Source organism: Salvia hispanica, chromosome 6 (genome assembly GCF_023119035.1).
Source record: "Salvia hispanica cultivar TCC Black 2014 chromosome 6, UniMelb_Shisp_WGS_1.0, whole genome shotgun sequence".
Lineage (NCBI taxonomy): Eukaryota > Viridiplantae > Streptophyta > Magnoliopsida > Lamiales > Lamiaceae > Salvia > Salvia hispanica.
Window position 1 is genome coordinate 2,213,675 of NC_062970.1, and position 15,837 is coordinate 2,229,511.

Genomic DNA, 15,837 nt, shown 5'->3' on the forward strand with positions numbered 1-15,837 from the left:
ATAGTCCAATCACATGTGATTTAAGTAGACCCCAAAAAATATTGATGTGACCCGGTTCAACCCGGTTTAATAATCCAAGAAAATTTCACGAACCATCCCATGCAATTATCACAAAATTTTCTCTATAAATACTAAACCAACACATGCTTAAAACTCATAATCTCCAAAGCCTCTAAACCAAAACAGCCAAAACAACCAAATCTTGCTCTCTCATTTCACCAATATGGCAATCGAGTCCCACAAAATCGGCATCATCGGCGGCGGCATTAGCGGCCTCGCGGCCGCTAAGCAGATGGCCAAATATGAGCCGGTGGTTTTTGAAGCCACCGGCTCTATTGGAGGGGTTTGGAGGCACAGTTCGTACAGATCAACTAAACTCCAAACCCCTCGTTGCGACTATGAGTTCTCGGATTTCCCGTGGACTCAGAGGGACAACATGAGCTTCCCCTCCGCCCAAGAGGTCTTGGATTACTTGCACTCGTACGCGTCCCACTTCGACATCCTCAAGTTCGTCAAGTTCAACTCCAAGGTCGTCGAGCTCCGCTTCGTTGGCCGAGGAAACGACGATAAATGCGCCCAATACGGGACCCTCCTCCCCGGCCACCCTGTCTGGGAAGTCGGGGTCCGGGCCGAGGATTCGGAGAATATTAAGGTTATTAATTGTTTTATCAATTATGCATGCATGTTTTTTTTATAAAATGATACGCAGCAGAAATTACAGACAGTAACAAAAAACGCGTAATATAATAGTATTTTATTATAATTATATAAATTGGTTTATGTAGTGGTATTCGTTCGAGTTTCTCGTGATCTGCACCGGAAAGTACGGTGACGTGCCGGCGATCCCTAAATTCCCGGGCAACAAAGGCCCGGAAATTTTTAAGGGGAAAGTTATGCACACTATCGACTACTGCAAACTCAACGAGACCGAATCGACTGAGCTGATGAAGGGGAAGAAGGTCGTCGTCTTCGGCTACAAAAAATCAGCCATTGATTTGGCTGTCGAATGTGCAGAAGCGAATCAAGGTATTTTTTTGGGAAATTTCCTAAGTCAGATTTGTGGATTAATATTTGATGCTGCATGGAATTTTTTAAGTAATGTGGACGCACAAACTTGGACTTGGTATTTGTCTTAATTAATTTGATTTCAAGTTTATAATAATGAGAAACATTATATGTTTATACGTTTTCTTTAATTTTGATGCCTTATTAAGAATGATTCGATGAGTCAACTTTGCCATTTTGGGATTATTTTAGAAATTGAATTCAAAGTCTCAGAATCTTTCTACTTGTTTCACACCCTCACTACCACATGTAACGATATTTGAATCATTTAATGTTGTTTCACCAACAAAATTAAATAGGGATATGTTGTACTAGTTTCATTTTTAATTAATTCTTGGTTGAATATTAGTTAAATGCTGGCTGCTTATTTGTAGAAAAAAAAAATAGAGCCAAACAAAAAAGACTCATTTTCTCACTCTTTCAACTAAAGTTTAGACAATGATGTGTCATAGTTATATTTTCTGCCTCGTTCGGACATGTTTGGTTTGATAGATTAGATAAGATTAAGTCTTATAAATATCATTCGATTGGATAGATATGGTCTGATATATAATCTGAGAACAACATCACGTTGAATTAGTCTTGGCTTATCAACAATGGCGGACGCACATACAAAATTTCAGTATAATATTACCGATTAGTTGGTGTGAATCGTTGTGCACAAGCCTCTAACATAAAAAAAAATCATACTACTACGAAAATTACTATCTCGAAATGTCAAACTCAAATTTTAGCATATCTTGGTGTTCCCTTGTGACAAAATTAATCTCGGAACAATTTTTTTCGTGTTGCGATTTTAGGACCGGACGGGCAGCCCTGCACCATGGTGGTGAGATCTCTGCATTGGACAGTTCCACATTACTCAGTTTGGGGTTTGCCTTTTTACATGTTCTATTCAACAAGGGCATCTCAGTTCTTACATGAACGCCCTAATCAAGGATTTCTGAGATCCCTCCTTTGCCACATGCTCTCTCCAGTGGTAATAACTCTATGATTATGCATAATCTTGAGCTTCATTTTGTTATGATTTGGTGTTGATGGATGCCTTGATTGCAGAGGAGGGCTGTGTCGAAGACTGTCGAGTCCTACTTGACGTGGAAGCTTCCGTTGGAGAAGTACGGGTTGAAACCCGAGCACCCTTTCGAGGAGGACTACGCCTCTTGCCAGATGGCCATCCTCCCCGAGAACTTCTTCTCGGAGGCCGACAAGGGCAGCATTGTCATCAAGAGGACGGCCGCGAAGTGGTGGTTTTGGGAGGGGGGTGTCGAGTTCGAGGATGGGACGAGGCTGGATGCTGACGTGGTCGTTCTCGCTACTGGTTTTGACGGGAAGAGGAAGCTGAAGGCGATTGTCCCGGACCCTTTTCGCTGCCTCCTCGAGTTCCCTTCTGGCATGATGCCGTTGTATAGGTAACTGTCGCTGTTTTAGGCCTTTCTTGGTACGATGGAATGAAAAGAGATATTCACCGTTGATCGATGCTTTTTTGCAGAGGAACAATCAACCCTCTGATTCCGAACATGGCGTTCGTGGGCTACATCGAGAGCGTGTCGAATCTGCACACGGCTGAGATACGATGCAAGTGGCTGTCGCAGCTGGTGGACGAGCAGTTCAAGCTCCCGGGCGTGGAGAGGATGCTGAAGCAGACGACGGAGGAGATGGAGATCATGAAGAGGACGACACGGTTCTACAAACGGAGCTGCATCTCGACCTTCAGCATCAACCACAGCGACGAGATCTGCGAAGAGATGGGGTGGAGCTCTTACAGGAAGAAGAACTGGATTGCAGAGATCTTCAGCCCTTACAGCAGCCAAGACTATGAAAAGGAGAAATAAAAATCAAATCTTGATTAATATAAATATGTCACATCCATTTTTCTTTCTAAGTACTAACTATTGTATGTTGTTCAATTTCTTTTCACATATGGAAAATAAGATGTAGTGAAAGTAGATTAAATAATGTAATTTCAAATCAATAAAATGTTATTTATCATATTTTTCTATGATCATGTGTATGTTTTATTTTACCAAATCAAACCAAAAGATACTAAACACAAGAGAAAAAAGACAAGGTTCCCTTTTCAATAGATGTAGTAACAGTGATACATCAGCATCATATTCTCTAGAAAAGTAGGCATAAATTTCAACAGAGGAAGATGTTGAGAAGGTGGATACGGGTCGTTTTCAGACGCTTTTAAGAAACTTCAAGGTCTCATCGATGTGCTTCTCAGGTTGGAACTGATTGTTGTAGACAAGGCGACATACTCCATTTTTGTCGAGGACGTAGGTCTGCCTTCCAGGAAGCGCACCAAAGAGGTCAGATGGGACGCCCCAGTCTTTTCTGACCTTGTTGCCCTCGTCACTGAGTAGGGTAAACGGGAGTTTGTATTTCTCCGCAAAGGCCTTGCACAACAACATGACACATGAATTAGGTCAGTTCCCATAACAAGGTTCTCTGTATATGCTATATTCTCTTTCGACAGTGGCAGAAAGAGTAACACGAAGCTAGCTGAGACAAGACTATTGATCTCTAAAGTGGAGCCCTAATGGTCAAAAGTAACTAGAAAATGTTTTGTAGAAAACGAAATCACTCTCCTGAATAAACGCAGGAATCAAGATTGTAAACTAAGCTTTCTAGATCTTTAAGTTACTGCCATATAACTGAAGAAAGTCTATCGAGTAAGAGCTTATGAGGCTTTGAGAATGGATCAAATGATAGTTCTCAGTTCAAAGGCGAATAAAATTTACAAAGATAAACCATAGGCAACAAAGTTAGTTTCTTATACCTTGTGTGATGAGGTATCATCACCACTGATCCCAATAACCTCGGCTCCTGCTTTCTTGAATTTTTCGTACGAGTCTCTGAAAGCACACGCCTGCAAACATGTGAAAACATCAACAGGTACAATCTTCTGTAAGAATCATGTATGCACAACTGATTTACTACTCCCTAATTAAGCAATTTCTCAAATGATTCTAAAAACTAGAACAGATGAAATGCTAGATGATACAAGGCAGGTATCAAAGATGAAGACAAAACTACAAGATCATCTTATTGTGGAAACTGGAAAGAGTCAAATTTCCGCAATTAGCCTTGCATTTAACCAAGACAACATGCCTTATAGTTATAGGATAGATAACAATCAGCATTCTCATACTCCATAAAAGAAGACATGTGTAATACTTTGAAATCAACCAAGCTAATACTCCCTCCGTTCCATAGTAATAGAGCCATTTTGCCATTTTGGTACGTTCCATAGTAATAGAGTCATTTCCATTTTTAGTAAAAGTCAACACATTTTTCCACACCTAATTTACTCTCTCCTACTTTATTCTCTCTTCATCTCTCTACCTTTTTTCATTTTCCACTCTACTCTCCTTTTACTTAACTCACCTAATACAATTTTTCTTAATCTCCGTGCCGAAAAGAAACGCCTCCATTACTATGGAACGGAGGGAGTACAATTCAGTCCCAAGCTCTTCAACATTCTTTCATTCCAACATTTATTTTCCCGCATTTCAATTCGATTTTCAAACATACAATTCATGAATAAAAGCCACTGCCATGCTTCATTTTCAAACTCTATAATTGCAACTTGATTCCAAAAGGTAAACATGAATTCCTGAGTTAAAACACAGAGAACCACCAAACACCACAGCCTAATGATAACTAAGTGCCATTTTCATCACAGACTCTCAAACAACATACTACAAATCACATTAACAACACACACACACACACACACACAATGGTACCTGCTTAGTGCAGCCAGGGGTTTCATCAGCAGGGTAGAAATAGACAACCACAGGCTTGCCTTTGAATTTGGAGAGGCTCACACTCCTCCCATTTTGATCCTTCAATGTAAATGCTGGTGCTTGTGTCCCTTCCGACACCTATAAATAATCACATTTTCCCATCAAGAAACAAAATTCCACTACATATTCCATACCAAATTACATGAAAGATATAAAAATGCAATCTTGGTAAATGTACCTTGGCGACAACGGCGGATTTGGCAGAAACAGGAGATGGGATTGAGAGGTGGGACGAATTAGAGAGCTTGAGGCCATGGAATTGGGACTGTGAAGATTTTGAGAGAATGGGGAGATTGTGAGATAGTGCTGTTTTTGGGGTTTGAGTGTGGAGTGAAGAAGGGAAGGAGTGAGCTGTGTGCAGAGAAATTGAAGCCATTTTGAAGCAATGCAGAGCCTTCTCTCTCCTATTCTTCAGTAGAACTGCAAGAACTAATTTTTTTCAAAAATTTAACAAGAATTGGTTAAGAATCGAAGAAAAAGATAAGGCATAGATGAAGTAGGTGTAAGGATTGTGGAAGACACCGTGGACAATTTGTATCCCACCGTTTAATGCTCAAGGCTCTTGCCTTAACTTCAACTGTGCACAGGTTTAAATTTTGCCCTTTTTTATGTAGGTATTTTGATAAATATATTATAGATATTAATCTCTGCTAATAGTATTATTTTAATTATTTTTTTATTTATATTCTTTTATTTTATAGTGAACTATATAAAACACATTTAAGTATTGGAGAGTGATTAATTGGTAACTCATCATTTAATTGCTAACTACAACTAATTTGAGGTCACATGATTTTAAAAAAACGTGTGATCTACAATTTGCCACGTGTAATTTTCGTTTTTATTAATTAAATCAAAAAAAATAAAAAAAACGCCAAATTAGGGATTTGGATGAAAATGTCAATATAGTGTTTTAGAAAATATCAACACAATGGTTTGAGAATGTCAACACAAATTTAGGATTGACATTGTATATGCTTTATATTGACATATTATTTTAGCTGCATTGACATTAACCTGTGTACGAAAAATACCAAAATTCTAGATTTTTTTTTTCAAATTTTGACGTCGGAACATATGCATGTAGTATATCGTTGGAATCCTTATAAAATTATCTTTAATTTGATATATGTTATATAAATTTAAAGTTTTGGGATTTCTTTTAAGAGTTAGTTATAACTAATTTGACATTAATACCCCTATTGATTTTTATTGGAATTAATCCTATAGCCTTATTGACGTTTTTTGTTGATCGTATTGATATTTTGTGGTTGATGATCTAGGCCTTTAATTTGAATATCTAATGGCTATTATTGAGTTGTAGTTAGCAATTAAGCATTGAGTTAGCAATGTAACACTACACTCTAAGTATTAGTATAGTATCATGTGGGGTCTTTTTTTCATTGTATTCGGTCTCCAATACCCTTCTAACCCTCCTTTTTTACCAAAATGTCGCCCAGGGCATTTTAGTCTTTCCATTTACTCACCATTTATTATAGTAAATAAAATTTGGTAAAATTGATGAATTAGCATGCTTACCAATTCTAATTATCATATCATCTATTACATTATTTATTGTTTTATTTAAAAAAACATATCTAGCTGACAAGATACGTAAACTTGATAAGTATTTTAATTTATCAATCAAATTAAATTTACAATATTTATGAATTAAATGAAAATAATATTTTAAAAATAAATAAATTATATAGTACTAAAATACTCTTGGAATGACATTTAGGTTAAAAGTGACTGTGTAGAGGTTTACGGCATTTTTTTAAACATGGACACCTCTAGCGATCGATATGTCATTCGTAGGTGTCAATTTTATAGTTCATTCTTTATTTGATTAACTTTATACTATTAAAATTTGTGTTTTTTCAAATTTTTTATTTTATGAAACTGAGAGAGTAATTGATATTTAAATTATTGAATTAAAATTTACTAAGACTTTCTTTTCGAGCAATACTAAAGCTATTTCCCTAATAATAAGACTCATACAAACATAGTAACATACAAACCCTAAACCCTGACATTCAAAATCCCCAATTGTGAAACCGAAGAAGATCGAAATTTGACAAAGAAAATGGAAGGATTGCAGAAGGCATACAGCAGTGCGGTATCACAGGTGCAAGAATCGGCGGAGAAATTCAGCACCTACGCCTCTTCTCTGGAGAAAGCTAAACCTCTTAACTCTTCTCTTTCTTCTTCGTCGGTGGCAGCGTTATCCGTTGACCAGTCTGGCCGATTGGTCACCCGCTCCTCAAGGTACATCCCTGTTCTTATCTTTTCCCTTGGCGTTAGAGGCTTGCAGTCTGCAGATGCCAAAATTCTCTGCTCATGTATCTGATTTTGTCCGTTTTTAGCTTGCAAAATGAGAAATTTGTGGCCGTTGTTGTGATTACGGATGTCTGTAGGTTAATTGCATTTGGAATTGGGGGATATGAGGATCTAGGTATATTAGTGTTTGATTTTAGCTATTGAGGAAATGATTAAGAATCCACCTTGTTTGAATTGCTTGTTTTTCTGGTCGATGTATGTTGATTGGCGTTTCGCACACTCTTTTACCATATCGCGGATATAGAAATGAATTGCCGGATTGAGTAACTAGTTGATCCTAGGAAATTATGCAGCTTAGAGAATTGCAGGATTGAGTCACTAGTTGAAGCTTGAAAGGAAATTACACACGAGAGGTTAAAAATTTAGCGCACTTGTGCGGGTTCGTGTTTAGTCACCTTCGCTTAGTGTGATCCAGCGTACTCGTCTTGTAAGTTGGAAATGTGGAGATGGAGTTTCAAGGAAATCTAGCCTTGCAAATTTTATCCTGCCATAAGCCGTTTGCTTGGACAGCTAGTCAGCTTGTGTATGAATTTCGACTGCCATTTGGCCTTCTGAAAAACCACAGTAGGCCGCGTTTACTGGTGAAACGACTCTTTGGTTATGTGAAAGAAACAATTTTAGTTTTCCTGATCGAGATAAAAGCGGTGTCTGGTCATGAAATTAGAGCTGCTTTATTCCGATATTATGATTTCTTTTCATTGTGGATTTCATGCATTTTCTTGTAGTATTTTGTTGTATTGATGATTGATGATTCCTTTCCGAGTTTTACTAGTTAGTCAGATCAGGCAGCCTCCCTGAAAAGTGTGACTAAATGTGTATATACCAAATATGTTAAAAGCATTTTTTTCATGTGAAAACTCAAGTCCATATTTCCTTTTTTGATGAATTTCATTATACAGGCAATTTATATCAGTAGGGACTTGCTCAAAGCTTTGTGCCTTTTGCTTTGTTGCTGGAGTTTTCATTGGCTACACTCTGAAGCGACGTGTCAAGCGCTGGGCCTCGAGAATTCTCAGAAGGCTGAAAGATGATTGAAGTAGGTCATGAAGGGGGGTAAGGATAACCCAAAAATTGCTTGAGGTACTCCAAATAGGAATATGAGAAGACTTTCCGAATTCTTTCGCCAGATACATACAGATTGCTAGAAAATCGCTGAATGTTTGCACTTTTCTGGAAAACAAATACCGACTGGTATTCTACTTGTCGATAAATATCATTGCTCCGAAGTCGAACTTGCACCTGCATATGATTACATACTTTGCAACTCCTCGTTCTTCTGTGCCTTTTGTTCTCGCCTATTCGTCGTTGCAATGACCTTCAATGTGATTGGAGTGGAATTGAGTATCATAATCAAATCTTGTTCATGTTCTCTCGAAATAACTAAAATTGCAAAAATTCCAAATTTAATTAGGTCAGAATAAATATTTTACCAAAAAAATGGAGATGCGGGGGATCGAACCCCGTGCCTCCCGTGCCTCTCGCATGCAAAGCGAGCGCTCTACCATTTGAGCTACATCCCCTCTCTTCAATATCTCGTCTCATAATACTTTATTAATTAATAGCGTCTCATTAATCCGATCTCCTCTTCACGCACGTGATAGTTTATTAGTTTGATTTTTGATTAATCCTAAATTCCAAATACAGAGAGTGCATGTGCCTCCTGCGAGAAATGCTGGATTCAAATCTGTTTCCAGATTTTGTTTGGAATCAAACACCAATTAAAAATGATATGAACTCAATTAATTCTGAGTAATTTTGTTATTCTATCGACAAACATTACCATGGACATAAACTGTTCGATAAAATGTCTATACTAAACTTGAATTAATAATAACCCTCTTTTGACTTTACAGAAGGAGAAAGGAAGAGGCGGCGTGATGCTTTGCAATAATCATGCCTCTGCTATTTAATTATGTTTTTTTCACATCCTTCGCCATGTGAGGTAAAGGCCTTAGCTGCAATCACATGCAATCATTATTGAACGAATTATATAAAATCACAGCACAGAAAGGTAGTGTATATGATCAAAAAAAGCAATCTTGATTGTGCAGATTTGTTTGATTCATTAGCAATCATTTGATTAGCTGTCTTAGCTTTGCATTAATCTGCTTTTTATATGTTGATTTGCAGTAGAAGCATGATCTGATGAGAGAAACTTGTTTAAAGATTCAACCTTTCTGTGGTGAAAAAGCCGAATTTTAAGCTTAGATCGATGGACGACGACGGGGAAAGCAAGGCGACGGGCATCGCGCAGATTGTGAGCCTCAAGAAGTTCCTCCAGAAGTGGCAGACGGCCACGATTGGGTCGAAGGGGGGCTGCAGCCCCCCTACGCATCACGGGATCTCGCCTGCGGTTACGAGGAGGCTGAGGACTTCGAACTCGTACGCTGAGTCGGATGAGGACGGGTGCCAGAGCCCTGACCCGCCTGTGGATGTCCCGAGAGGGTACCTTGCGGTGTACGTTGGCCCTGAGCTTCGGAGGTTCATCATCCCAACTAGCTACCTTAGGGATCCCCTGTTCAAGGTGCTGCTGGAGAAGGCGGAGGAGGAGTTTGGGTTCGATCACAGTGGCGGGCTGACTATCCCGTGCGAGATCGAGACGTTCAAATATCTCCTGCAGTGTATGGAGTGTCACAGGAAGGATCAGGATGATAAGGATTGATGATTAAAGGTTCATATTTTTTCTTAACTTAATTTGTTCTTCATTTTGGAATTTGATATTGTTTAGTGACTCAATATGTTGATTTGATCAAAGAAATATGTTAGGTGCAAACTTGATCTTTGTGACATGGAATGAATTTTAGGAGGTTTGTGTATATGTTGGTTGATGTTTACATCTTACTTCTTGTCTTATATACATTCTAATGAACAAAGCATTGCCCATTTCATAATGAGGGTCTAAGTAAGATGGTATGCTTACATCTAAATTGTCGAGCCTCATGTTTTATTTCATCAGTACATGTTCGGTATTTGAGTGTTTGGATTCGAACTTGACTACGTGCATAGAACTCAACAATTTCACTGTCTTCTGGCCGGTAAATTGTGTGTTAATCTCTTAGTATATAGCGTTTTCGGTATCATACTTTGACAGTTTGATGGATGAGATAGATAAGATTGTACGGATCGATAGAATTTGAGGTTCATAAATAGCCATCCAATGGAATAATTAGAGTGAAAACCGAGTCATCAATGAATTATGTGAATCAAACATTTGATTAACTTGTTAAGAATTGATCTTCAAATTGAGATTCAAGGGCTTTGTCGGGCCGAAACCCAAGCGGGCCTAATTTTTACTAAAGATTATCGGGCTGGGCCCAAGCGAATGATCATTTTTTTTCCAGCTTCCAATGTGATAATTAGTGAAAATTGAGTTATCAGTGAATTATGCAAACCAAAAATTTGATTTAGTTAGCTAAGAATTGATCTTCGAATTGAAATTCAAGCCTCAAGAGCTTGTCGGGCCTATTTTTTTACTAGAGGCTAGAGCTTTTTGGGCCGGGCCCAGGCGAATGATCATTTTAGTCCAGCTTTAATTAATAAGGTCTAATTTTCATGGCATATCTTTGAAATATAATAAAATAAAATTGGAAATTAGTAATAAAGAAAAAAAAAACACATCCATGTTACTATTATACTCAAGATCTTTAACATTTCTATCTCTAATATCATACATTGAATTTGTTTTGGTGATATGCTCTACAAGAGACACTACCAATTTGGTAAGGAATCTCTATACATCATACTATTATTAGTAGTCTTCATTTTAATCATAAAGTGCACTTTCAATCAAATCAATTATTAAAAGCAAAATGAACAATTCAGATTACTTTATTGATGTCGTCACATCAAAAAATTTCAATTAACTGAATATTACTCATGTGATGTGATATTTTAAAAAAACTATTATTTGAATAATATTTTAAAAAATAGTAATATACTAATGTACAATATTTCTAATTATATATTTAGAAAACAGTTAAAATTAAAAAATAGAGTAAAAATAAGTCGGAGGTCACAAAATACATAGGATCTCAAGTGAAGAAAGAGGGGGTGGGGTGGGTTATGAAATTTCTTTTTTTTTTCTTTTTAAATCAATTTTGTTAATAATGAGTGTGTGCATTTAACTAAAAAGTGTACCAATAAATAAAGATTTTACACCTTACCAAGCATTCTTTCTTCATTATATAACATCATCGAATTTTGATGTTTTTTTACACCCCTACTAAATTATATTACTATAGTATTTGATATTTTTGTATAAATTATCGTATAAGAAGCCCTATTAGTAAAACAAATTGTAGGTTAACTCTTCTTTCAACATTTCAAATACGAAATTTCGATTATACAGTCTCCACCGAAAATAAATTATGTGCCCGCCCCTGCATGTCACAATGTAACTATTCTCTCGAAATTCCGAACTCAAAATTAAGAATATATAGCCCGTACATAAACAAATTTCTACGTCCGACCCAGTCTACATCTTTTATCTTTTTGGTATAAAAATATTAATTAAAGATGTTTGTCTTGAAATTGAATGGTGAGTGAAGATTATGACTTATGAGATAAGGAGGAAGAAGAATATACATATCCCTAAACAGACGGTGAAAGCACATGCATCTTCTTGTCTATGCCTCTTCTTTCTCTTGCAGATATATATGTATAAATGTAGAGAGAGAAAAGTGAAAGAGGTTAATTTTGTATGGAAGTACATTATATTAATTTGACCTATCTCAGTCTATCTATTTCTATTCTCTCAGACCAGTCAGATTTATCATCTCAAATAACAGCCCACAGAAATTGGGTATTCAATCACATGACATGTTTCTTGTTTACTTTGGAATTTAGTCACCTTTTGAGAAACTCAAATTCAAGAGCATCATCATTTTCTTTTCTTAATTATCTCTAAATTATGGTCCATTTTAGTTAATGGATTCAAGAAAAAAATAGTACTAACATAAAGTTTAGACAAAAGATGATAAGTCATAAATTGGTCTATAAGTAATTGATATTCCAATTTTATGAAAATAATTCTTGAAGTTAATTTGACTTCTTGTGGAAATAATTCTTGAAGGGACAGAAATGAGAAAATGTCAAGAATATATTGGTGATATAATTTCTTCATGTAACAATTATGATCGCTTTCATATTCTAAAGAAAATATCCAACAAAAGGGTCTACATTATGTAAGTGGTCAAAATTGAAACTTTAATCCAAATAGATTTTATTGATCGATTTTATGTTAATTACTCGCCAATTTTGACTCTTTTCCATCAAAAATTAAATATGCTAATACATGTCCTTTCAAGAATTGATGATGTTATTGACTTGATGAAATGGAGAGACAGCAATATCTATCTATATATTGATAATCAAATTATTAATTGTACAACATATGTAATTAAGTTGCAAGTAGACCTGCAAATTGCACCTCAACGATATATCATATTCACATGGTCCCTTTATATTTTGTGGGCCGAAACCAGATTATTTCCTTCCTGTTGGCTACGGCCCTACTATATATATGGCCCACTTTTGATTTTCATTTATCTATCAATTTAAATTTAATAATCGAGATATGTTATGTTCGTTTTCGAATAGTTAGAGATGTCAAAAATGGTCCGAGAACCCGTCTTTAACATGCGGTTAAAACTATCAAAAGCGGTTTGGGCCAAGCCAAAGTGTTGTTTTGTCTTAAAAGCACGGATCACATTGGTCTGGTCCAGGACTGAACTGTTAAAATTTCGGCCCATTCCAATAATTTGGAGTGAAGCAAAATTGTTCGTGTCGGAAGTTGTGTTGTTTTTTCCGTTTGATGTTAGTAAAAGTCGTTATTTTTTTTGGATTTGTCGTATTATTGAACTTTCGAGGTTACTATACTTTTGATCGAATGCATTTTAGTTTATGGAAAATATTGTCTAAATAATTAATTAACAGTCCATTATTTGTAGTCACAAAATTGCATGTAATCAGTTAATATTATGCAGCTTTGTTGTGAACAACATTTAATTTTGGATTTGTAAACGATGGAAAATTATAGTGCCAACTAGCAAGTGTGTGTTAGGTGTGTTGTGTTTTTGTGTTAAAAAACATGAAAATCTATTAATAGAAGGTGCATGTGGAGGCATCAAGGGTCCTCTTCTACCTACATTTTAGAGAGCAAAATATTCATAATAAAAATAATCGAACGAAATAAAATATAAATATTTAACCTCGAATCGGATTTTTCCCCCTTCATGATTCAAATTTTTTGTTCGATTCAGATTACTTTTTCTTAAAATAAAGAAATTGAATAATATTCAGTATAAATATAAATTTTAAAATATTTTATTAAAATAATGTGTTATTTAAATATTTTTAGCTTAATATATATAAAAAATACTAAAAAATACTCCAAATATCTTATATTTTTAGATATTTCGAATTTTATGGTTTCGATACAAGTTTATTTATAAAAGGCTTTATTTTTAAATGTGAATTTTTATATACTATTTCATACCAGTTCGGAGTTATATTCTCTCATAAATCTGAATATTCAACGTAACCTACTCAAATGCTTTGCTCATATCACATCCTTTTATCGAAACAAGTTTAGCTCCAAATCGAATTCGAATTAATATAGAAATTACTAACTTCAAATTATGGAAGTATACACTAAAAACTCGTGTCACCAACTTCTCAACCCTAAGTGTGACAAACGAAGACAGCTCAATAAATAGTGTCTAAATTTGGTTCTTGCAATAAAGCCCATCAAATGGTGTGAAATGACCTTTAATTAAGGTGGACTATACTTTTAGTTACATTATACCTAATTACCCATTTATATATATTGATGCTTTCTTTTTAGTAGTATTTTTTATTTTATAAATAAATACACACATACAATTGAGCCAATAAAGGAGATTTAAGAATACAGTTGAACCAAACAAAAGTGTAAAATTATTGAAACTTTTTCTCCACCCAAAAAAAAATATGCCACGAGCCTATTTCTTTTAGAAACAATAATTTGTAAATCAAAAAAAAAAATAGAATACCCCTAATTTCTAAATCTTGGTCAGATTCAGAGTGTTAAACACAAATGGATAGTTGTCATCTCTGTTGAAATATTAAATGTAAGTGGGAAAACAGTTTTGGATGAATTTACATTTTATGTGACAATAGAGAATGTATCAAGACTTAATAGTATAAAATATTTTTTTTAATAAAACTTTTGAATAAATCAAATTCTCCACGTAGAAAGAGGTTTTGGATTCAATTATCACTTCATATTATAAATTTGGTTTAGTATATATACTAGCTTGTTATTGCATGAATTATTTATAATTCTATATATGTTATAATCAGTTTATATATCTCTAAAACTTAGAAAATTAGTGAATAAATCTTAATTAAATTTGAGATAATAGTATGAATTAGGGAGAAATGTTGGCCACGAATTAAATGGAAAATAAGACAATGAAAAACAACTTTGTTAGCAAGACTTCTTTTTCTTCAATCAATAAATCAAGAATTTAAACATTATTTATTACTACATGTTAAGATAAGAAAAATATTATATAAAAGGGGATGGAGCCATACAAACAATAATAAATAAATAAAATGTAAATAGGGATATGATTATTCATCTCGAATTCAGAAGGCCGAAAATTGCGCTTGTCTTCTTCATACTATTCGTTTGTCTTTTCCTTCAGCCTTTTTTGATAGCTAATTGCCATAACTCCAATTTTCCTTTTGGAAAGAGAAGAATTTTTTTATAGTTGAAAAAATGGTTACAACCACAAAAAAGTGATTGGTTGGGTGTCATAAATAACAAAAAAAGTCCCTTAATAACATACAAGTTGCACGCTATATTAGCATTAGCAACAACAAAAAAAATTTCTAATAACAGACAAGATACAGACCAACATCACCAATTACACATGCACATAAACAAAAGACCAAATTAGTGTGGGACACTGCGGTTAAAGCACGACCAAAAATAGCATTAATAAATCACATAGAGTAACAAGCACACGTTAAAATAAGATTTTACGTATGTTGCACCACTATTGTTTTTTTGAATTTTGAAAGTAAGAAACATGTTGCACACAATTAGTAATGAGAAAATGAGAAAGAAGTTTGGTAAAAGTCAACTTAGATTTGAATAAATTGGAGGAGGTACTTTTAAAGAAAATTGAGATTGAATTCAATTGAGGGTCAAATAGAGATGACATGAATGTAGTCTTTCTAATTAATAGCTGACCAGATACAAATTAACATTGTTAGTAATAATAAAAAGTTATTTAATAACTTAAATTAATATTTAGATCACAATGTATATTAAAAGTGAAAAAAAAATACATATAACAAATCAAACCAGCTAAAAAATCAAATTAGGTTCATTTTTTACTAAGATTATTGATATTGGACAAATGAAATAATTTAAATTTATTTTATTTGCAGGTCGTTAACTAACGAATGTTGGCTATTCTAGAACATTGACTCTGGAATCTTGTGATGCGATGTTTGTAATTGAATTTAGTTAAAAACTTGCGCCGTTATTACTATAAAATTATTGGTAGAGTAAATAAAGCCAAATTTCAATTATTTATTTAAAGAATCAATTTTTTATACTCCAGATGAA

General features: G+C 34.8%; 4 protein-coding genes and 1 non-coding gene across 6 annotated transcripts; 3 read left to right on the top strand and 2 right to left on the bottom strand.

Moving 5' to 3' along the window:
- Window positions 1–195: 195 nt before the first annotated feature.
- On the top strand, window positions 196–3,037 carry LOC125191712 (probable flavin-containing monooxygenase 1). Its single transcript, XM_048089119.1, has 5 exons — window positions 196–652; window positions 786–1,026; window positions 1,866–2,044; window positions 2,122–2,474; window positions 2,555–3,037. Exons 1-5 carry the CDS (start codon window positions 224–226, stop codon window positions 2,895–2,897), a joined length of 1,545 nt encoding a protein of 514 aa, XP_047945076.1. The 5' UTR covers window positions 196–223; the 3' UTR covers window positions 2,898–3,037.
- Window positions 3,038–3,124: 87 nt separating this feature from the next.
- LOC125191713 (peroxiredoxin Q, chloroplastic) lies at window positions 3,125–5,326 on the bottom strand. Its single transcript, XM_048089120.1, has 4 exons — window positions 5,056–5,326; window positions 4,818–4,955; window positions 3,848–3,937; window positions 3,125–3,464 (listed from the first exon to the last, which is right to left on the bottom strand). The coding sequence occupies exons 1-4, from the start codon at window positions 5,251–5,253 to the stop codon at window positions 3,246–3,248; spliced, it is 645 nt and encodes a 214-aa protein (XP_047945077.1). The 5' UTR covers window positions 5,254–5,326; the 3' UTR covers window positions 3,125–3,245.
- Window positions 5,327–6,893: 1,567 nt separating this feature from the next.
- Window positions 6,894–8,481, top strand: LOC125196848. Its single transcript, XM_048095508.1, has 2 exons — window positions 6,894–7,145; window positions 8,117–8,481. The coding sequence occupies exons 1-2, from the start codon at window positions 6,964–6,966 to the stop codon at window positions 8,250–8,252; spliced, it is 318 nt and encodes a 105-aa protein (XP_047951465.1). The 5' UTR covers window positions 6,894–6,963; the 3' UTR covers window positions 8,253–8,481.
- Window positions 8,482–8,655: 174 nt separating this feature from the next.
- On the bottom strand, window positions 8,656–8,737 carry TRNAA-UGC. Its single transcript has one exon. It is a non-coding gene; the product is annotated as a tRNA-Ala (tRNA).
- A 320-nt stretch (window positions 8,738–9,057) lies between these two features.
- LOC125196853 (auxin-responsive protein SAUR50) lies at window positions 9,058–10,058 on the top strand. Of its 2 annotated transcripts, none has more exons than XM_048095514.1 (2): window positions 9,058–9,159; window positions 9,348–10,058. In XM_048095514.1, exon 2 carries the CDS (start codon window positions 9,430–9,432, stop codon window positions 9,877–9,879), a length of 450 nt encoding a protein of 149 aa, XP_047951471.1. In that variant the 5' UTR covers window positions 9,058–9,159; window positions 9,348–9,429; the 3' UTR covers window positions 9,880–10,058. The 2 variants fall into 2 exon arrangements, with proteins under 2 accessions (XP_047951471.1, XP_047951470.1); XM_048095513.1 differs by having other exon boundaries at window positions 9,061–9,228.
- Window positions 10,059–15,837: the final 5,779 nt, after the last annotated feature.

Bases quoted from the DNA above. Each gene is read 5' to 3' on its own strand.
- LOC125191712 (XM_048089119.1), top strand. From the start codon at position 224: ATGGCAATCGAGTCCCACAAAATCGGCATCATCGGCGGCGGCATTAGC. The intron at 1,027-1,865 runs GTATTTTTTTGG...TTGCGATTTTAG, and splicing joins ATGTGCAGAAGCGAATCAAG to GACCGGACGGGCAGCCCTGC. The intron at 2,045-2,121 runs GTAATAACTCTA...CCTTGATTGCAG, and splicing joins GCCACATGCTCTCTCCAGTG to AGGAGGGCTGTGTCGAAGAC.
- LOC125191713 (XM_048089120.1), bottom strand. From the start codon at position 5,253: ATGGCTTCAATTTCTCTGCACACAGCTCACTCCTTCCCTTCTTCACTC. The intron at 4,956-5,055 runs GTACATTTACCA...GATTATTTATAG, and splicing joins AATCCGCCGTTGTCGCCAAG to GTGTCGGAAGGGACACAAGC. The intron at 3,465-3,847 runs GTATAAGAAACT...TTGTTGTGCAAG, and splicing joins ATGATACCTCATCACACAAG to GCCTTTGCGGAGAAATACAA.
- LOC125196848 (XM_048095508.1), top strand. From the start codon at position 6,964: ATGGAAGGATTGCAGAAGGCATACAGCAGTGCGGTATCACAGGTGCAA. The intron at 7,146-8,116 runs GTACATCCCTGT...TTCATTATACAG, and splicing joins TTGGTCACCCGCTCCTCAAG to GCAATTTATATCAGTAGGGA.
- LOC125196853 (XM_048095514.1), top strand. From the start codon at position 9,430: ATGGACGACGACGGGGAAAGCAAGGCGACGGGCATCGCGCAGATTGTG.